This window comes from Rhipicephalus sanguineus, chromosome 2, assembly GCF_013339695.2.
Source record: "Rhipicephalus sanguineus isolate Rsan-2018 chromosome 2, BIME_Rsan_1.4, whole genome shotgun sequence".
In the NCBI taxonomy this organism is placed as follows: domain Eukaryota; kingdom Metazoa; phylum Arthropoda; class Arachnida; order Ixodida; family Ixodidae; genus Rhipicephalus; species Rhipicephalus sanguineus.
In genome coordinates, this window is record NC_051177.1 from 1870892 (window position 1) to 1893161 (window position 22270).

A 22270-nucleotide genomic window follows, 5' to 3' on the forward strand; every position below is an offset into this window, starting at 1 on the left:
AGAGGGACTGGCACGAGGGATTGCTGACCGGCGGTTTGCGACCGTCTCTTGTGTTTTTCTCCAGCTTCTACTGCGCATTGTAAATAAACCCATCACATCCGTAACAGCTTTGGTGGAGGTGCTGGGTAATCCGACGCCCTGGACAACCCACTCGCAGAAGACTTTCGAAGAAGCAGACGTCTAGCCGGTCTACCCCCGGAAATCACCGACATGACCGACGCCGAAGCAGGCACGCCGACGGGCAACGCCGCTGCATCAACCAGTGCCACGGCCTTGGAACAAGCTGGTCGCAGACCAAGACAACCTAACTGCTGGGCGCCTGAACCACGCATATTCTCAGGTCAAACAGATGAAGACGTGGATGATTGGCTGAAACACTACGAAAGAGTGAGCCGCTATCACGAGTGGAGTACGCCGGCGAAACTCGTGAACGTAGCATTTTTTCTCGCTGGCACCGCTCTGCTTTGGTTCGAGAATCACGAACACGTGCTCACCACTTGGGAAATCTTTGTCCAGGAATTGAAGACCTGCTTTGGGGACACGAGCTCGAAGAAAAAGAAAGCTGAGCAAACGCTCTCGCGTAGAGCTCAGTTGCCCGGCGAAACGTGCACGACATACATCGAAGAGGTATTGAAGCTTTGCGGGATTGTAAACTCGAACATGCCTGACGAAGACAAAGTTGGACATTTGTTAAAAGGCATCGCCGAAGACGTGTACAATTTCCTGATCACGAAGGAAAACCTGAGCACTCCTTTTGAATTTAGGCAGCAGTGTCGCGCATTCGAGGCTCTGAAGACACGAAGAATTATACCCAAGTTCGGGCGCTTGGACAACGTTCCCAGCGTTGCAAGTATGGACGTCGCCTCCTGCGAAGACATTCCCTTGATCATCCGTCGGGTAGTTCGAGAGGAGCTAGGACGGCTTCAAGCGGCGGATGCCCACTACCAATGCTCGTTCGACGATTGCCCCGAACCACCATCATACTGGATGCGAGAGCGTCGCCTCGAGTGCAGACCGTGCAGTGAAGAGGCATATTTCAACACGAGCCTCCAGTCTCTACCTGCAGATCACAGTCGCCGCCGTCCATCACCATCCCGGCGGGTTGCTGCAGAATACCAGTCAGCACCAACAAGGCGTATTCCTGAAGATTACTACCAGGCGTCACGACGTGCTTCTGCCGAGCACTACCCAAATTCGCGTACCTCTGCTCCCACTAATGTAAGCCGGGAACTACCTGTTTGCTACGCATGCGGCCTCCGAGGGCACATTTCGCGCTTCTGCCGCCGCCAGCCGCGAGCACCGCGCTTTTCGACGTACCCTGCTCGTGTGCACGAAACCTCGACCTCTACACCTGTCATTCACCCTCTACGACAGCAGTGGCCTAGCAGTCTAGCACTCTGACTCGCTCGGTGAGCTTCGTCTTGCCCGGAGGGAAATGTAACGCGGCGCTGAAAGGAGGAGGAAGAAGAGGGACTAGCACGAGGGATTGCTGACCGGCGGTTTGCGACCGTCTCTTGTGTTTTTCTCCAGCTTCTACTTCGCATTGTAAATAAACCCATCACATCCGTAACAATATGATGGGCCAACGTTTTTAGATTAATCTAAAAATGCTGGCAGGGTGAAGGAGGGTAATTGGAAACTCAAGCGGAAACCTTCTTTAGCTCCCCCACTGTGGCCCAACTAAAACACTGAACACTCACTCGTCACTGCACACTCGTCAACTCACAGCAAATTTAATATAGTGCAGCGGCAGTGCTGGGCAGTATCGCAGATACATGTATCTTAGATACTATCTTAGATACTCTTTGGGTATCTTGTATCTGTATCGCGATACCTCTCGCAAGATGAGTATCTGTATCTGTATTTCCAATACATTCAATAATGTATCGTGTATCTTAAGATACAAGATACTGCTATAGAAACACCACCGTACGAAACAGTAATCGCTGGGTCAACTCCGCTTCTCAAGCTGATACTGGTGCCTATAAACCGCCTGAATAAAACTAAGTGCAGTGACATAGTTTTATTTTTCCGCCAGAGTCCACACTGAGGGCAGGCGATCAGGTGTGCACGTCCCTTTTGGTGGAGCATGATAGCGCTCGCGTAGTCTCGACAGAACAAGCGCGCAAACGTCTATGCTTAGCTCACATCCCTTTCGTTTTCTCTATTTTTTTTTCTTTTTTTCTTGTGCCAGTGTCATGATACTTACCCTTATCCACTGTTCAGCGCCTTGTACCACAATGTGTGCGTCGACTATCGCGCAAATTCTGATGCCTCTCCCCTGCGTAGTGCTTCGTTACGAAATCTGAAGCATAGGGTTGCTTTGCGTCTCGTGGCTTTCACACATCAGTGATTTGAAGGATCTTGTGGATGTAAGTTCGACTTATATGCGATTGACTTATGTGCAAATAAGATCCCAACTACAGCACCACTAGTACCGATGCTAGATCTAATTGATGAAGCGTTTACTTAGCAGCATATATGTTCGTGTATCCTATCTTTTTCTTCCTGCTGTCGATCGAATCCCGGCCGCAGCGGTCGCATTTTTGATGGAGGCAAAAATACTTGAGGCCCGTGTACTTCGATTTATGTGCACATTAAAGGAGTCCTGACACAAAAATTTTCGCCCCGCATTTTTTTGCTGCAATCTGTTGCTGGGGGCCTGTTAGTCATAGCACGGCACATCGTTTGCTGCAGCGCGCAACAGATAATTAATTACAAGCTCCTCATTACCGACACAGCCTCAGTTTCGGTTTGACAGAGCTCCAAAAATGGCAAGCCGCCGGGTGCAACTATCACCACCTAGCGAGTGAAACGCTCGGTCACGTGAGCACATAGAACAGTGACGCATTTCCGCGCGGTCTGTCGTCGTCGGGCTCATCGTCGTCTGATGGCGACGATTTTTCTTGCGGCGGGGATCGAAGGAATTTTCGACGTGGCGAATCACTTCATGTTTGACCCGCTGGCGAGGAGCGATTCGTCGGGAAGCGCGCCAAAACAGAAATGGCGGCTACGACGTCATCGTAACTTGTAGCGGCTGCAACGCGTAGGGGAAGTAGGGGGGTCACCTCGGGTCACCTCCGAGGATGTCAATGCACTAGGTGCGGCCTATAATGCTGGATCGCGCTCGCGAACTTCAAAATTCATATAAAATACATTCCAAGCTTTATTCGCTGCCGATATTTTGCAGATGGTACACGCACGTACACGGGAATCGATCCAGCAGGCTATCTCGGCCGCGAAATTTTGTGTCAGTACCCCTTTAAAGAACTCCAGGTGGTCGAAATTTCCGGAGCCCTCCACTGTGGCGTTGCTCATAATCGTACCGTGGTTTTGGGACGTTAAACCTTAACAATTATTATTATTATCTTCCTGCTATCTTTATTCAAATAGTTTTTGAAATTATAGTTTGATTGTTAGAACAATTGCTTTCTTAGTTGTCCTTCTTTTGCGTCCCGTACATTAACTGGGGCTCTTTTTTTTTTCTGGTCTGATCACAGCAATTGTAACGTGCTGCCAAAATAAGCTCTCTACTTTATTCTTACTTTGAACTGTCTGCTTTATTTCTGCTGCTACTGTTTACACATTTATATTTCACTTGAGTTTACTGTTCTGCCAAGGCGATTTTCAAAGCAAATATGTAATTATATGGGCGCGTACTGTGTATACAGTACCAAACATTCTGCTTATTGCTTAGTGAAAAAGCGCAATTGAGCTTGCAATATAATTATGGAAATAATTAGGAGCCATCTTAAAGTTTTTAGGAAGGGGATTTGAGAAACATTGCTATACCAAATGATCTGTTTTCCTCATGAGCATCCCAACGAGCCGTTTCAGTCAATTTTTCATAGGCACTATATATTTTTATTGTCTTACATTAACTGGTGAGTTGACGATACTTCATGCTTAAAATAGACATAGCAATTAGGGGTGCCGCCTGTATCATGTTTCAATACTTATTGACGATGAATGTTTGATACAGAACTGCTTTTCTATTTTATTTACATATATTTGTTTTCCTTTTTTTAGGCCTCCCTATTTTTTTTAGTACTACTAATCGCCAGGTAGTCGGAGCTATAGGTGACAATAGCGTGAATAACAGCGGTGTGCTGCGACGATTTGTGCAACTATACTGCCAAGTGCTCTTATTTCTTTATTTTGGTGCAAGTGGGTTTAAACCGCGAAAAAATTACTAGCAGCGCTGGGCTCAAGCCACGCCGTGATGTTTCAGAATCTTCGCGGTTGTTCCAGATTGCTCTGTTAAGATTACGCGTGAATCCCAGCCGCGGCGGCCACATTTCGATGGAGGCGAAATGCTTGAGGCCCGTGTACTTCGATTTAGTTGCACGTTAAAGAACCCCAGGTGGTCGAAATATCCGGAGCCCTCCACTACGGCGTCCATCATAATCATATCGTGGTTTTGCATAAAACCACAACAATTATTGTTAAAATTATGCGCAGGACGCAAGCATTGTAGTGCATTTGGGAGCGTATACGCGAGCACCAGTGGTAATGCTGGAAGGTTCAATCGCTGATGTGACCACGCGTTCCGCCGATGATCAGAATGCCGAATGCCAACGATATTTATTGCCGCTATCAGTGTACAGCGTTCTTTTCCTTGTACATTGAGTTAGTTAATTTTCTGGGCACAAGTTTGCCCAATGAGCAGTTTCGTCTCTACTAGAGTGACTGCCGCGTTCTTCATCGTCACCACCACATGATAATGCAATATGTATTAGGCATTTCTGGGGTGCACATGTTCTGTCGTTGAAGAAAAATCGTTAAAAGATTGCACGTTAGTAAGTTATTGATAACGAACGTTTTACGCCAGCAGATAAGTAGAACATCAAAATTCATTGCAGTTTTATGAGCTCTATACGTATACACAGCACATCACGAAAAATGTCGCTAGCAGCGTTGTCGCTGCTGTATACCGGTGATTCGGTATTACGTAAACGGTCTTTTACAGACAAGGTCAAACTCTACACCGGTCAAACTCTACACCGGTTGCACCATCGTGCGAAGGCTTCTTATTGAAGTTCTTGTGATTAGATGGCGACCCACTAGCTGGTCAGCAAGCTGAGCAGCGACTCTCATCAATTACAAAAATGAAAAGCAAGAGCCGCTGTCAGTGAAGAGCTGTCCTCAATTAAACTAATGTACTTTGAGCAAGAAAGACGAAACTTTTGAGATACTAACAGACATTTTATTAAAATGAAACAAAATTGGTCACATTAAAGAAATTTTCAAGCAAACCTTTTTGTGCATATGCGTTCGCTACTATATTATGGGGGTCTATAATAACAAATTTGCGTATGTATCGAAGTATCTTAAGATACAATTGGCAAGTATCGTATCGGATACAATTATTGTGGTAGTATTTTGTATCTGTATCTCCAATACTTCTTGCCTGTGTATCTTGTATCGTGTCACAATACAATTTCAAAGTATCTTTGCCCAGCCCAGTGCAGCGGTGATGCTATTCCTTTCCGATGAAAGAAAAGGAATTTCCTGAAACAGAAAGAGCATGTGATCGATCCATAAAATGTTTACTGGTTTCTACCCGTATTTGCATCGTTGATTATGTAAATTTCAGGCCAGATAGAGCAGAAAAATATCATGACAGAGTGCTCTAACATTAACAGCCCCTACTCAGAAGTAGCCTTCTCTGCAATGCTGTAGCGCAAAGCGTCGCATAGGCGGCCTGCCCCGCAGAGAACCTTCTGATGAAACCTAGAGTGCGTGGTTGTGAGACATGGGGCACAATCTCCACAGCAGAAGCGCAGGACAAATTTCATTATATAATTAAAGGGCCCCTCACAAGGTTTGACAATTTTGAGCTGATGAGCACAATGCATGCACTGGACGTTCACGATCACGCCTGCCAAAATTCGCAATGCTACGTGCCGCGAGAATGAGTCAAATTTCAAGCTGAACGCTGCTTGCCCTTCTCGCGGGCGTGCGCCCAGAGAATGAGAGGATGACGTACACGATGGAATAGGCCTAGGTAGTGTGGGAATCGAGCGCGCTCTCCCCTTTGGCGCCTCGTTCCCCAGCTAGCGCGTGTGTTGGCCCCGCGCGGCTCGAGCGCCGGGGACCGCCGTTAATCGGTGGTATGGCGAGACCACGGCGGCAGCGCCAGGCCTCTTTGTCTGGTGCGAGCCATGCGTCAGCTTCCCGGCGCGCGGGAACGCGTCCGGGCATGCCTCGACATGCTCACATGCTCACGCCACCAAGCTAGCTTACGTCACTGTGCAACGCCTGTCCTCATTGGCCGCCAGTGACAACCCCCTTCCCCCTTGAGCTCGCTTCTGTCTGGCGCGGGCTTGCCCGCGTCAGATGCAGTGAGATGCTCTCAGGCTAGCACGAGAGGTCGACGCGCTGCTCTAGCAGGCGGCTTCTCGTTCGTGTGCTCGACCGCTGCCCTTTGTGTGGTAGTCTTAGCGCCGCTGGCAAGCGTACTCGATCGGTCTTGCGGAGTTCCCCTTACGGCCTGCAAGCCTGTGACTGTCGTACTGTGCTGCATCTTGGGTTAATAAACCCGTGTTGTTTGTTGACATCCTGCCTCGAGTGCCTTTTCTGCGCCGTGCGGGAGTCGACGAACCCGGCCGTAGCGTCTTTGTTCGCTGCGGCAGTGGAGAATGTCGCGTCCCTTCACGGTCGCCTTGTAGGGTAAGCTTTGTGCTAAACCTATCTCCACAGTAGATAGTAGTGCTGTGACATCGGTCCTCTATGTAGGTGACTGTGATCTGATGTCGCCAACAGTACCACGTGATGCTGCGATAATTATTTGACACGACATGTGTAGCTTGTGTAATTTGTTGCTTTAGTAGATGAAGTAAACTTGAGAGAAATAATGAGACACACAAAGGGAATGTGTGCATCTTTTTCATTCTTTTTTTCTGTGAATCGCAGCGAGATGCGGAGCTAATGTGCCTCCGTTTCGCATGCGTTCGTGTCCCCGTGGTCAACGCGTCGAGCACATGTCAGCCCTGGAGACAAAAGTAATTTTCTGCCGCGTTCGAGGCTCATTTATTCTCCCGCGTGTACCTAAATGTTCATGCGGCACTGGCTCTTTATACCGCTAGTCTCGTGCCCATACAAATGTCGCAGCTTTCATGCCCATCCCGCAGAAACAGGCAGTACACCACAGAGAATGTTGACATAACGCCCACGGCCACTACATAAAAAAAGGTAGCAGCTGTGCAACGCCGCTCACGTGCTCGGGCTGGCTCGGGCACGTCATTCGCACGTGACCATGCATGCGTGACGTGTTCAGACGTGTTCATGCACATGCGTATGCATCATGTGATCCTCCGGCTCCACTGCCGAAGAGGGCAGGGAAGAGATTTTGGCTTTTCGAAGGCTACACGGGGCAAGTGGCAAGGGTTTGCAGCTCGCCTCCTCGCATCATGGTTTCGCGCCGCTACAAATTATTGTTTTTCTCAGCTCGTGACGAACCAATTAAAAAAATTCTTGTGGGATAGTGCTCTTCATCCGTCACATAACTTCCAGCGTCTAACTAAAATTTTCTGTTTTTCCTGGTGAGGGGTCCTTTAAGTGATTGCTGTGTAGAAGTAAAACTTCGCCTCAGTTGATGGTTTCCCAGCGTGCAGCCGACAGTGACCACCGCCGCCCCCCTGACTTTTCTCAGTGGAGGGGTAGCACCCCATGACCCCCCCTTGGTAGATACGCCTACATGTATGAGCAGACCAACAGCAGGAACAGAAGAAAAGATGTTGACAAGACAGGCACTCACTTACAAGTGAAGTTTATTGAAAAATTTTTTCACAAGAGCACAGAGTCACGTATGCGCAGCCACCTTTATCACAAGAAGAAATAATAAACATAAGCTCAAATAATTTTGAATAGGTGTCCTTGTTTAGGAAAACGAGTTGAGAATGATGTTCACAGCTGTTACATCTGCCAAGCTGCAGATAAATTTGCAAAACCAATTCTTGCTCACTTACAGCAAGTTCCATTCCTAGAAAAGTCTGGTTTAGTTGGTACATGACGCTGAGGCAAAAACCAGTCAGGAAGATGCTGGACAAGGAATAAAAGTGACACACACAACGACTGGACTAGCAACTGTGCTTTATTAGCGGACAGCACCTCCCAAAGAACCACGGTGCTGCACCATGGTTCTTCTGGGAGGTGCTTGGGTGAAATTAGGTATGAACAGAGCTGACTGCAAGTTCACTATAACGCTAGTGGATTATTTTCTAAAAGGCCAGAGCTCTGTTTTACTCGCCACATAACGGTCAGCTGTCATAACTTTCTAACATCACTTCTTAGCAGCGAAGGATTTCCCGAATCCATAGTAATGGATAATGGTCTGCAACTGAAATCACCGCAGTTTGAGACTTCTTTTTCTGATTCAGAAATTAAACATTTGCACTAACTAGCTCCCCATCTAACTTAAAATCTGTCTCTCAATTAGTTAGAACTTGAGTCAACAGTATATGAGGCAGTAGTCAAGTTTCCTAAAATTCATGTTGGAAAACTGGTAAAGGTACATATGCTTGGTAAATGTAACAAATACCGGGATGCATGTACAGTTCAGTACCAGGTTTCCCATTCCAGCAGCAAAGTCATCTGTTGCTGCATGAAAAGATGGCTCCATGCATGCCTTCTGAGCAAATCACTGTCGTGCCCAGTCACCATGCTACTACTTCATCAACGCTTAACCGACATGTTTAAGAGCCATGGTGCTCAAATGCTGATGAGTGTTCGCTTCCAGCGAAGAAGTAGTTAAGCGAGTCTTTGGTAGGGTGGCTAGAATGGGGCAGTGTGATGAGCGCGGCGCATTTCGCTTGCCGGAGAGGGTCCTTCAGCACACCACTGCTGCTAGGGATGGCAGTCGAGCGGGTGGGCGTGGGCCGGCGCATTCAGTGGTCAGCACTGTTCGCTGGATTCTCTTTGCAAGCGGTCACTTAATTGCAAGTGTATTGTCGTTCTGTGCTTGCATTCGGTTCATCTGAATTGCCCTGAGGATGTCGACAATAAAAACGAAGGGCAGAAACGTGGCTGATGGAGTGGTGTAGTCTCTTTTGTCTGCATACCGAGAAACTGTCTCAGGAGACAGAAGGCTACGAGGAAGACAATCAAAGAATTCCATGTGATGCACAATTGCCTCCGTAGATCATGCATCTTACACTGTTGAACGAAACAATGCCTTCCTTACATATTACGTTGCAGCTAACACTGCGAAAAAGCGTGTAGCTTATAATAATTGTGATAAGTGCGAATTCCTGCCTTATTGGTTATTTCAAAAGAAAATGTACCAGGAATTTAATCTACCAGCTCAGACATGCAAGCTGTGGGAGCCCGGTGGACTTAGTATCTGTCGAATTTCCTGCACAGCCTTAGCACATACAGAGGGCTAAGACGGGACCACACAAATTGAGAATGTGGCCAAAGACCTCGATTCTGAGGAAGAACATTGCAGCCTGCTGTCGTTCATACCGAAGGAACAAGTGGAAAGGCATCGACAGCAGAAACGCACATGCAAAGGGCTAAGACGGGACCACACAAATCGAGAATGTGGCCAGAGACCTTTATTCTGAGAAAGAACATCGCAGTCTGCTGTCGTTCATGCCGAAGGAACAAGTGCAAAGACATCGACAACAGAAACGCACATACAGAGGGCTAAGACGGGACCACACAAATTGAGAGTGTGGCTAGAGACCTTGATTCTCAGAAGGAACATCATGGTCTGCTGTCGTTCATGCCGAAGTAACAAGTGGAAACTTTCCACTTGTTCCTTCGGCATGAACGACAGCAGACCGTGATGTTCTTCCTCAGAATCAAGGTCTCTGGCCACATTCTCAATTTGTATGGTCCCGTCTTAGCCCTCTGTACGTGCGTTTCTGCTGTTGATGCCTTTCCGAAAGGCATCAACAGCAGAAACGCACATACAGAGGGCTAAGACGGGACCACACAAATTGAGAATGTGGCCAGAGACCTTGATTCTGAGGAAGAACGTCGCGATCGGCTGTCATTCATTCCGAAGGAACCAGTGGAAAGGCATCGACAGCAGAAACGCACGTACAGAGGGCTAAGACAGGACCACACAAATCGAGAATGTGGCCAAAGACCTTGATTCTGAGGAAGAACGTCGCGATCGGCTGTCGTTCATTCCGAAGGAACCAGTGGAAAGGCATCGACAGCAGAAACGCACATACAGATGGTTAAGACAGCACCACACAAATCGAGGATGTGGCCAAAGACCTTGATTCTGAGGAAGAACATCACGGTCTGCTGTCGTTCATGCCGAAGGAACAAGTGGAAAGGCATCGACAGCAGAAACGCACATACAGAGGGCTAAGACGGGACCACACAAATCGAGAATGTGGCCAAAGACCTTGATTCTGTGGAAGAACGTCACGGTCTGCTGTCGTTCATGCCGAAGGAACAAGTGGAAAGGCATCGACAGCAGAAACGCATGTACAGAGGGCTAAGACAGGACCACACAAATCGAGAATGTGGCCAAAGACCTTGATTCTGAGGAAGAACGTCGCGATCGGCTGTCGTTCATTCCGAAGGAACAAGTGGAAAAACATCGACAGCAGAAATGCACATACAGAGGGCTAAGACGGGACCACACAAATTGAGAATGTGGCCAGGGACCTTGATTCTGAGGAAGAACGTCACAGTCTGCTGTCGTTCATGCCGAAGGAACAAGTGGAAAGGCATCGACAGCAGAAACGCACATACAGAGGGCTAAGACAGGACCACACAAATTGAGAATGTGGCCAGGGACCTTGATTCTGAGGAAGAACATCGCGGTCTGCTGTCGTTCATGCCGAAGGAACAAGTGGAAAGACATCGACAGCAGAAATGCACATACAGAGGGCTAAGACGGGACCACAAAAATCGTGAATGTGGCCAAAGACCTTGATTCTGAGGAAGAACGTCACGGTCTGCTGTCGTTCATGCCGAAGGAACAAGTGGAAAGGCATCGACAGCAGAAACGCACATACAGAGGGCTAAGACAGGACCACACAAATTGAGAATGTGGCCAGGGACCTTGATTCTGAGGAAGAACATCGCGGTCTGCTGTCGTTCATGCCGAAGGAACAAGTGGAAAGACATCGACAGCAGAAATGCACATACAGAGGGCTAAGACGGGACCACAAAAATCGTGAATGTGGCCAAAGAGAGAGCTTGATTTTGAGGATGAACATCGCGGTCTGCGGTCACTCATGCCAGAAGAACAAGTGTAAAGACATCGACAGCAGAAACGCACATACAGAAGGCTAAGACGGGACCACAAAAATCGAGAATGTGGCCAAAGAGACAGCTTGATTTTGAGGATGAACATCGCGGTCTGCTGTCGCTCATGCCAGAAGAACAAGTGGAAAGACATTGACAGCAGAAACGCACATACAGAGGGCTAAGACGAGACCACACCAATTGAGATTGTGGCCAGAGACCTTGATTCTGAGGAAGAACATCGCAGTCTGCTGTCGTTCATGCCGAAGGAACAAGTGGAAAGACATTGACAGCAGAAACGCACATACAGAGGGCTAAGACAGGACCACACAAATTGAGAAAGCGTCCAGAGACCTTGATTCTGAGGAAGAACATCGCGGTCTGCGGTCGGTCACGCCGAAGGAACAAGTGGAAAGACATGGACAGCAGAAATGCACATACAGAGGGCTAAGATGGGACCACAAAAATGGAGAATGTGGCCAAAGAGAGAGCTTGATTTTGAGGATGAACATCACGGTCTGCTGTCGTTCATGCCGAAGGAACAAGTGGAAAGAAATCGACAGCAGAAACTCACAAACAGAGGGCTAAGACGGGACCACAAAAATCGAGAATGTGGCCAAAGAGAGAGCTTGATTTTGAGGATGAACATCGCGGTCATCTGTCGTTCATGCCGAAGGAACAAGTGGAAAGACATCGACAGCAGAAACGCGCATACAGAGGGCTGAGACGGGACCACACAAATTGAGAATGTGGCCATAGAGAGAGCTTGATCTTGAGGATGAACATCGCGGTCTGCTGTTGCTCATGCCAGAAGAACAAGTGGAAAGGCATCGGCAGCAGAAACGCACATACAGAGGGCTAAGACAGGACCATGCATATTGAGAATGTGGCCAAAGAGAGAGCTTGATTTTGAGGATGAACATCGCGGTCTGCTGTTGCTCATGCCAGAAGAACAAGTGGAAAGGCATCGGCAGCAGAAACGCACATACAGAGGGCTAAGACAGGACCATGCATATTGAGAATGTGGCCAAAGAGAGAGCTTGATTTTGAGGATGAACATCGCGGTCTGCTGTTGCTCATGCCAGAAGAACAAGTGGAAAGGCATCGACAGCAGAAACGCACATACAGAGGGCTAAGACGGGACCACAAAAATCGAGAATGTGGCCAAAGAGAGAGCTTGATTTTGAGGATGAACATCGCGGTCTGCTGTCTCTCATGCCAGAAGAACAAGTGGAAAGACATCGACAGCAGAAATGCACATACAGAGGGCTAAGACGGGACGACACAAATTGAGAATGTGACCAGAGACCTTGATTCTGAGGAAGAACATCGTGGTCTGCTGTCGTTCATGCCGAAGGAACAAGTGGAAAGACATCGACAGCAGAAACGCACATACAGAGGGCTAAGACGGGAACACACAAATTGAGAATGTGTCCAGAGACCTTGATTCTGAGGAAGAACATCGCGGTCTGCTGTCGCTCATTCCAGAAGAACAAGTGGAAAGGCATCGACAGCAGAAACGCACATACAGAGGGCTAAGACGGGACCACAAAAATCGAGAATGTGGCCAAAGAGAGAGCTTGATTTTGAGGATGAACACCACGGTCTGCTGTTGCTCATGCCAGAAGAACAAGTGGAAAGGCATCGACAGCAAAAACGCACATACAGAGGGCTAAGACGGGACCACAAAAATCGAGAATGTGGCCAAAGAGAGAGCTTGATTTTGAGGATGAACATCGCGGTCTGCTGTTGCTCATGCCAGAAGAACAAGTGGAAAGGCATCGACAGCAGAAACGCACATACAGAGGGCTAAGACAGGACCATGCATATTGAGAATGTGGCCAAAGAGAGAGCTTGATTTTGAGGATGAACATCGCGGTCTACTGTTGCTCATGCCAGAAGAACAATTGGAAAGGCATCAACAGAAGAAATGCACATACAGAGGGCTAAGACGGGACCACAAAAATCGAGAATGTGGCCAAAGAGAGAGCTTGATTTTGAGGATGAACATCGCGGTCTGCTGTCGCTCATGCCAGAAGAACATGTGGAAAGGCATCGACAGCTAGCAGAAACGCACATACAGAGGGCTAAGACAGGGCCACAAAAATCGAGAATGGGGCCAAAGAGAGCTTGATTTTGAGGATGAACATCGCGGTCTGCTGTCGCTCATGCCAGAAGAACAAGTGGAAAGGCATCGACAAGAGAAACGCACATACAGAGGGCTAAGACGGGACCACAAAAATCGAGAATGTGGCCAAAGAGAGAGCTTGATTTTGAGGATGAACATCGCGGTCTGCTGTCGCTGATGCCAGAAGAACAAGTGGAAAGGCATCAACAGCAGAAACGCACATACAGAGGGCTAAGACAGGACCACAAAAATCGAGAATGTGGCCAAAGAGAGAGCTTGATTTTGAGGATGAACATCGCGGTCTGCTGTCGCTCATGCCAGAAGAACAAGTGGAAAGGCATTGACAGCAGAAACGCACATACAGAGGGCTAAGACGGGACCCCAAAAATCGAGAATGTGGCCAAAGAGAGAGCTTGATTTTGAGGATGAACATCGCGGTCTGCTGTCGCTGATGCCAGAAGAACAAGTGGAAAGGCATCGACAGCAGAAACGCACATACAGAGGGCTAAGACGGGACCACAAAAATCGAGAATGTGGCCAAAGAGAGAGCTTGCTTTTGAGGATGAACATCGCGGTCTGCTGTCGCTCATGCTAGAAGAACAAGTGGAAAGGCATCGACAGCAGAAACGCACATACAGAGGGCTAAGACGGGACCACAAAAATCGAGAATGTGGCCAAAGAGAGAGCTTGATTTTGAGGATGAACATCGCGGTCTGCTGTCGCTCATGCCAGAAGAACAAGTGGAAAGGCATCGACAGCAGAAACGCACATACAGAGGGCTAAGACAGGACCTCAAAAATCGAGAATGTGGCCAAAGAGAGAGCTTGATATTGAGGATGAACATCGCGGTCTGCTGTCGCTCATGCCAGAAGAACAAGTGGAAAGGCATCGACAGCAGAAGCGCACATACAGAGGGCTAAGACGGGACCACAAAAATCGAGAATGTGGCCAAAGAGAGAGCTTGATTTTGAGGATGAACATCGCGGTCTGCTGTCGCTCATGCCAGAAGAACAAGTGGAAAGGCATCGACAGCAGAAACGCACATACAGAGGGCTAAGACGAGACCACAAAAATCGAGAATTTGGCCAAAGAGGGAGCCTGATTCTGAGGATGAACATCGTGGTCTGCTGTCGCTCATGCCAGAAGAACAAGTGGAAAGGCATCAACAGCAGAAAGGAACATACAGAGGGCTAAGACAGGACCACAAAAATCGAGAATGTGGCAAAGATTTTGAGGATGAACATCGCGGTCTGCTGTCGCTCATGCCAGAAGAACAAGTGGAAAGGCATTGACAGCAGAAACGCACATACAGAAGGCTAAGACGGGACCACAAAAATCGAGAATGTGGCCAAAGAGAGAGCTTGATTTTGAGGATGAACATCGCGGTCTGCTGTCGCTCATGCCAGAAGAACAAGTGGAAAGACATTGACAGCAGAAACGCCCATACAGAGGGCTAAGACGGGACCACACCAATTGAGAATGTGGCCAGAGACCTTGATTCTGAGGAAGAACATCGCGGTCTGCTGTCATTCATGCCGAAGGAACAAGTGGAAAGACATCGACAGCAGAAACGCACTTACAGAGGGCTAAGGCGGGACCAGGCATATTGAGAATGTGTCCAGAGACCTTGATTTTGAGGATGAACATCGCGGTCTGCTGTCGCTCATGCCAGAAGAACAAGTGGAAAGGCATCAACAGCAGAAACGCACATACAGAGGGCTAAGACGGGACCACAAAAAAATTGAGAATGTGGCCAAAGAGAGAGCTTGATTTTGAGGATGAACATCGTGGTCTGCTGTCGCTCATGCCGAAGGAACAAGTGGAAAGACATCGACAGCAGAAACGCACATACAGAGGGCTAAGATGTGTGGTAGCCTCGATGCTCACCGGAGCCGAAGACTACCGCGGGTTCAGGCTTAGCGAGCCACAGGGCCGCGTCTACCGTTGCCTGCTTACGTTTAGCGCACCGCTCCGTGCGCGCTCAGCTAGCAAAGGCGTTGAGCGCCGCGCGGCATAAACACAGTGTTCGAGATAACATACACACAAACACTTTATTTGCCTTCGGCGGCACCCCAACACACACACAGTACACGTCCGCTCCCGGTGCACGGGGAGCAAAGGGCTTCCCACGCGGACGATACACCAAGGGGAACCGCCAGCACGTCGCAGCTGGCAATGGCGAGCTTTGACACACCGCTCGGGAAAAGGTCCCTCGCGGCTATGCTGCGCACTCTCACGATGACCACTGGGTCTGGCCGCGAGAGTTAGGGCAATCTCCGTACGCGTGGGCCTCCGGCAAGTGCGGCTCGGCGTGGTACGACCGCGCACGAGCACTAGGCACCGCTCTTTGGCTTCACGTATGAACCGGAGCTAACACTGAGGTAAACACGCCTGCAAGGATGCCGAGGCACCCAGGCAGGCTACAGTCCAGCGATTCCCAAAGGGGACGTTGGACCGGAAAGAAATACGTGCTTACCCAGCGGCGTCCGAGGAGAGAGAGCTCGTCCCGTCGTGCACGCGCGTCTGTCACGCCGAATTTCGCGGCTCTGAGACCGCGTGCAGCGCCACCACGAATGCCGGCGCGTAGCGCAAGATGGCGCCACTTGCCGTCGCGGGAGAACGGGAGAGGGAAAGGATTCGCGGAACGGCGAAATGCCCGCGCAGTGGCTTCGGGCGCGCCTCGAATCCCCACAGACGGGACCACACAAATTGAGAATGTGGCCAAAGAGAGCGCTTGATTTTGAGGATGAACATCGCGGTCTGCTGTCGCTCATGCCAAAAGAACAAGTGGAAAGGCATCGGCAGCACAAACGCTCATACAGAGGGCTAAGGCGGGACCAGGCATATTGAGAATGTGTCCAGAGACCTTGATTCTGAGGAAGAACATCGTGGTCTGCTGTCGTTCATGCCAAAGGAACAAGTGGAAAGACATCAACAGCAGAAACACACATACAGAGGGCTAAGACGGGACCACTAAAATCGAGAATGTGGCCAAAGAGAGAGCTTGATTTTGAGGATGAACATCGCGGTCTGCTGTCGCCTATGCCAGAAGAACAAGTGGAAAGGCATCGACAGCAGAAACGCACATACAGAGGGCTAAGACGGTACCATGCATATTGAGAATGTGGCCAAACGTGAACGAGAAATAATAGAAGCGTACCAAGTGCAAAAACATGGATACGATCGGTGTGTGAGTGTACATTTTTTATCATTATCACGGAAGGAGGTGACATTTTTAGAGAAATGTAATTAGAAGGTGCCATGCGCTGAATTTTTTTTGCAGTTTTTTAGTTCACATGGGCGGTTCCGTTGTGGTTTGGTTGTCACATGCCCACCGCTCTCACCTCTACGTTATCATGTATGGCGCATGTGCGTCTTGGTTTTCTTTCGAGTTGCTGTAATTTCATTGAACCATTGCTAGTCCCAGCATGTGTGTCATCAAAACTTCTCTTCTTCTGTTCGTGTCTTTAAAGGCTGGATTCATCGATTTTTCAATCTTGTTGATGATGTTGCACCAATGCTGACCACATTCTCCATTCCATGCACGGCGCTTGTCATCGACGTATTCATTAAAACAAACAGCGGCCCAAGGTCAGTCCTTTATGCTGCCTGCCATTGCCACCGTGGCTGGCTGCAGCTAAGTTCATTCCATCCGTGCCAAGCAAAGCCAAGCTGTCACTCAACAACCTTGGTTTAGCCACATTGAATCATGGCAGCTTTCCTATTTCCTATGGAGCCCCCGAGGTAAAATTTCAACCATTGAGCACATTAGGCATGGCTTAGCTTAGAAGTGTCTCTAGTCCAGGGTTTGCAGTGGTCCTTGAAACACTTGAAAACCCTGGAATTCTAAAGTAGCATTTTCAAGGCCTTGAAAACCCTTAAGTTTCTTTGGGCCCTTAAATGTCCTTGAATTTCGTCAGTGCACTTTTGTACAGCCAGTTTTTAGCAGTTGCTTTTTGAATATGGTCGTGCAATTATTCGATCGCATATTACAGTTGTTGAATTCGCTTTGACATTAACTTAAATTTTGGAGGAAGTATTTGACACAAACGAATAAAGATATTCTGCCGCTTGTAACCTGCCTAAAAGATAGTTTCACTGCAGCACAGTGCTGCTATACCGTGAAACCATCCCGTCAGGAGAAATCCGTACCGCCATGAAGCCACACGTGTGCACCTCGGTCATTTCTTTTTTTTAAGATTATCTTATAAGGGCTAAGTATAACAAATTTCAAAAGTTGACTTATTTTACTGCGTATCTCTTGCATCCTGTTACTATTCAAATTCGCTTCAAAATTATTCAGCACTAATTGCCATTCGCTTCCAGCCAAGAAGGTTATACTTGCACAAGCCTTCTTTTGAAGACAGACGTAATAAGGATTTTACTTGATGGGAATGTTGACACAAAGTAATGAGAACATCTCGAGTTGGTGTAAACAAGTGTGAACTGTGTGAAACACAAAAGAAGGCACTCCATCTGTTTTGTGCGTCTTCTTTCATGTTGTCCTAATTCTGCATAGTTCGCAATCATTTACTCATTCCATGCCAAATCAACCACCGTCACAAATACGGCTGAAAAAAATTCCACATTTTTCTTCAACATTCGTTCTGCTCGTTTATTTCTGTTGCCAAAAATTTTCCTGCCTATTCGTGAGTGTTTGTACATTTACACCAACTGAGCTAGAGTGCACCAAGCTACAATTTTTTTAAAAGGACGTTTATGAAATGTACTCGATAAAATGGTATTTGCGGCAAGCTAGTGAAGTGATGTAACTGTAAAATAAATGATTTATTTATGTACATCAATTCTTCGAGGGATTTTGCTGCGAGCAAACTTGAATAAAGTTGTAAAATTTAATATTGTTTTTCGCTACGGGGACACAGTTTGAAAATGGACCTTTGTGTTTATATGGGGGCAATACGTGTGAGGTGAATCAGTCTAAGCAGAAGAGAAGACCCTGAGGAGAGCCACAATGGAGCAGGGATGTTGAAACTCTCAGCAACTTGATGGGCTCTCTGGACAGCCCTGTAGAAAACTGTGCAATCTGCAATGAACAGATCATGAGCAAAAAAAAGGAACCGTGAAAACTTGTTTACTTAGCTATTCATTGTGAAAGATGTGCTTCCATGCTGTAAAAGCTGGTGTCGTCTACAATCTCGACATTTCACGTCCTTGAAAATTCTTCGTTAGGGTCTTGAAAGTCCTTAGCAACCCTTGATTTTTTTTCTTCGAAAGTTGCTATGAACCCTGAGGGGTGGTAGCAAATACCAGCTGGCCACCAAAGAACCGAGCTGTCACCTCCTTGCAGGTGCACTGGGACCAGCTGCAGTTGCTCATCTCCAAGTCGACCACACCGGACTTGGCCAAGATGGGAGCCAAGCTGGAGGAGTTCTTCTCCCAGCAATTCCACAGCAGTCGCCGGGTGTTCTCGTCCATGCGGCTGGCTGGTCCTCGGCCACGTCGTGCTGACCGCATGGGCGGAGGACCCGACGAGAGTCGCCACACCCACCAGCGCCACTGGCAAGGGGCTCTGGCACTGGTGTCGGGCCTGCAGCTGGGCTGGGGTCTGCGCTTGCCTCTGCACGGCACCTTGGTCGGGGGGAGCATGGACCTGCGAGGTGGCAACGTCTCGCTCGCCTGCTTTCACGGGGTCAGCTTTCGCTCCAAGGCCTGGGCCCTGTTCAGCCTCCGGCAGCCAGGCATACACTTTGCCACGGAGGCCCAGGATGTACTTGGCCCACAGGTGGGCTCTCGTTTCACTCACAATGCACCTTATTTTTTTCACCCGGTGAGCATGACGAAATGCACGCTTGGATAGAGCCGCAATGTGTTTGTTTTAGCGCAGCCCCCCGTAAAGCCTGTAGAAGGACTTGTTGGTGGGCTGGTCAATACAGTCGTTTTTCGTCTCGTATCGCCTGCGTGTCCTGTGGGGTAGTTAGGGATGGCACTGTTCCCATGGTGGTGCGGGCGCACGAGGAGCAGCAGTCACTCTTTTTTGGGGCTTGGTGCTATGACGGAAGGCACTTCCCCAGCAGCTCTTTACCACGGACTACCGTGGTGAGTCCAACATCGGTGGCACCACATTCGTGTGTGTTGTCAACGAAGGAAGGGGAATCAATCGGGCTCATTTTCCTTCGTATGTACGACCAGTGAAACCAACAGACAATCAAGTCGAGGAATTTGTAAGGGCATTATTTGTAGTCTGTAATATGGTAATTATAATATAAATGTACAGAAATTAAAGCAAACAAGAAGACCGCTGGTGGGGGCCTAACCTTCGGATAACGCGTCCGATGCCCTACCAACTGAGCTACAGTGGAAGTCGTCCTCCGATCTGCTTTTCTGTGCATGCACACCTGAGTGTGTTAGTCAGCGCCACTCGTAGACATGACAGTGAGTGTGGAATGCTCTTCTTTTTTTTTTCCAGCGTAGTCACGGGGCACATGATCTTTTTACAAGCTGGCAGCTGACCAATAATCTCTTGCATACTACGCGAAGGCATCAAGTCTGCCGGGACGAGGCCCTAGCTATAATGTTGCTTGTGTCTGTTGCCGTAGTGATTTGCACGATTCGGCTGGCAGGCTCGCTGTTGCGTAAAAGTTACTAATAATGAACTGTAGTAGGGTATGCATTTGGGCTGGTTGGTTCATGATTACGAGTGAAAAACAGCGCTAAAAAGACGGGACCAGAAAGGACACGAGACCAGGGCGCTGACTAGTCAGCGCCGTGGTCTCGTGTCCTTTCTTGTCCCGTCTTTTTAGCGCTGTTTTTCACTCGTAGGTACTAATAGATGTCCGTTTGTGCACTGCAGTGTGTACTGTGTCCATTTGTTCCATGAGGGGCTCTCCAGAAGATTCTTGACATTATTTTGTAATCTAACAGCACTGAGTTTCCATAAACATAACTTTATGACCTGCCAGAATAAAACTTGACTCGAAGTCGGTGAAGGCCTTGTATCTACTGTCGCTACAAATGCCTTCTTCCTTGGATAATTTGTACATAACACTGCAGTCATCGCTGTTGTTGCCAACACAACAATCACATAGCACCTGCATACAAAAGAGAATGGGGGCTGGGTGCTGCAAGCATTGCGCCTACTGCTTGGCTGCTAACTTTGCTCATAAAAACATGTGGATTACCCAGTGGTACAGTGTAAGAATAAAAGGGCTGAGAATGTTCTGCAGGTCTGATGTTCTGAATAAGAGACTGTAGCAGCAATGCAGTACGTGGGACAATAGTGGGCTTTACTCCTGGCGTTGCACTGTTTGCACTTGACGTATGTCACAAAGGTCTCTCCACTGTTCAAACAAGATTCTACTCTAGATATTGTGCTGCTCACAGTTTATTGAACTCGTGAGAAATATTCTGTCGTGCACACATGCATAAATTTTGCTCCTATAGACAATTGTTATATTAAGGGAGAGAAAAAAAATGCCTCTTATATACCAGAAAATATGGTGTGTAGATTTCCTGCAGGCGCACAGAACATTCTCTCTATAGTGTGCACTGCTTATTTCCTCGGACGCAGGCAGCCGTGGACACGCATGTGGTGCAGCACCTGACCTTCCGGCTCGGCCATGCGGCTGGATCGTCGGGCTGTACAGGCAGTATGGCCACCGTGTGCCGCATCAGTCGCAATGTCCTCTTCCCACCGCAGTTCAAGAGCGTTAGCGAGTGGTTCCAGTATGCATTTGCCAGCAGTGAGCTGGACGATGTGGGGCGCTTCCCGGTGTTTGAAGGACGGCCCACTCCACCACGCCCACCCGAAGCTGGGCACACCATGGAGATGATCTTTGCCTTCCCGAGCCTCGAGCTGCACATGAAGACGGAGCAGCTGCAAGGGGAACACAGTCCAGGACCTGACGGTCAGTGATGCAGTGATGCTCCGACTGGCAGGGCAGCAACACTCTTCTTCTCCATGCAGATTCCCGACCAGTGGTGGAATGCAGTTTCGTCACCGAGTTTGATGACCACATCTTTGTGGCTGTGGATGCCGAGGCGTTCTTTTTTCTGCACAACCTCATCGTGTCGTACATCCGGGAAAAAGATGGCGGTGTGTTTTTTATTTCTCTCTCAAAAGTTATTGTTCACTGACTTATCATTTTCAAATAGGCAGTTGAAATATTTGGTAACGTCTATTTTTTTTTGCCGTAAAAACAATGAGACTATTCTGACATACTGCAGTGCAAAAACACACAAGAACGGAACTCAAATGACGACGAGTGCTGAACTTGCAACAGCTTTTATTGCAAAAAAAAAGTTGCACATATAGCTATGCTGTCCGACGCAGACGTCGTCAACTACACACGCGTAGGTACGCAGTCTCTTTATCTGTAAGTTGTATGGATGGCACGTTTACACACCCCTCCCCCAGATAGGAAAATGCGTTCTGCTTCTACGATTTGAGTGATTCGCGTTTTGCTCTTCCTAATAACGGACGTGTTGTTTAGGTCGGGGGAGCAATCCTGACAGGTTATGCAATGGCTCACCAGAAAACCTTCAAAATGTTTTCCTTCACCTGCATTTTTCACCTTGTTGGCATGCTCCCTTATCCTATCATTGATGCACCTCCTAGTTTGGCCAACGTGCACTTTTCTGCACTTTAAAGGAATTTTGTACACCACCCCTTCTGTGCATTCAACAAAGGGCCACCTGTGCTTTGTGCCACACAAATGTGGCATCCTTGCCTCGGGGTCAGTCATTCTGCAGAGCTTAGACAGCTTGTATGGCGCAGTGAGAACGGCCTTCCTGTTCTAATGCTGGGCCGCCTTTTTCAGGTTGTGTGAAAGCTTGTGCACGTGAGTTATCACGCCTACCGTCTGCCTGCGCGGTGTGCTGGCTTCACAACTTTGCGGGCAATAGTGCATTTTCTTGAGAAGGCTCTCTGCAACCGAAATGAGCGGTCTTTCAGTTTGACACTTCTGAAGC

General features: G+C 48.3%; 1 protein-coding gene across 2 annotated transcripts in view; it reads left to right on the forward strand.

Annotated features, from left to right (window-relative positions):
* LOC119382338 (transmembrane protein KIAA1109 homolog) overlaps positions 1–22270 on the forward strand; it is a 961129-nt gene that overhangs the window by 884035 nt on the left and 54824 nt on the right. For both annotated transcript variants that reach the window (XM_049412180.1, XM_049412181.1), the window contains exons 47-49: positions 18651–19085; positions 20871–21207; positions 21267–21395. In XM_049412180.1, the coding sequence (XP_049268137.1) occupies positions 18651–19085; positions 20871–21207; positions 21267–21395 (901 nt within the window). The remainder of the gene's footprint in view (positions 1–18650; positions 19086–20870; positions 21208–21266; positions 21396–22270) is intronic.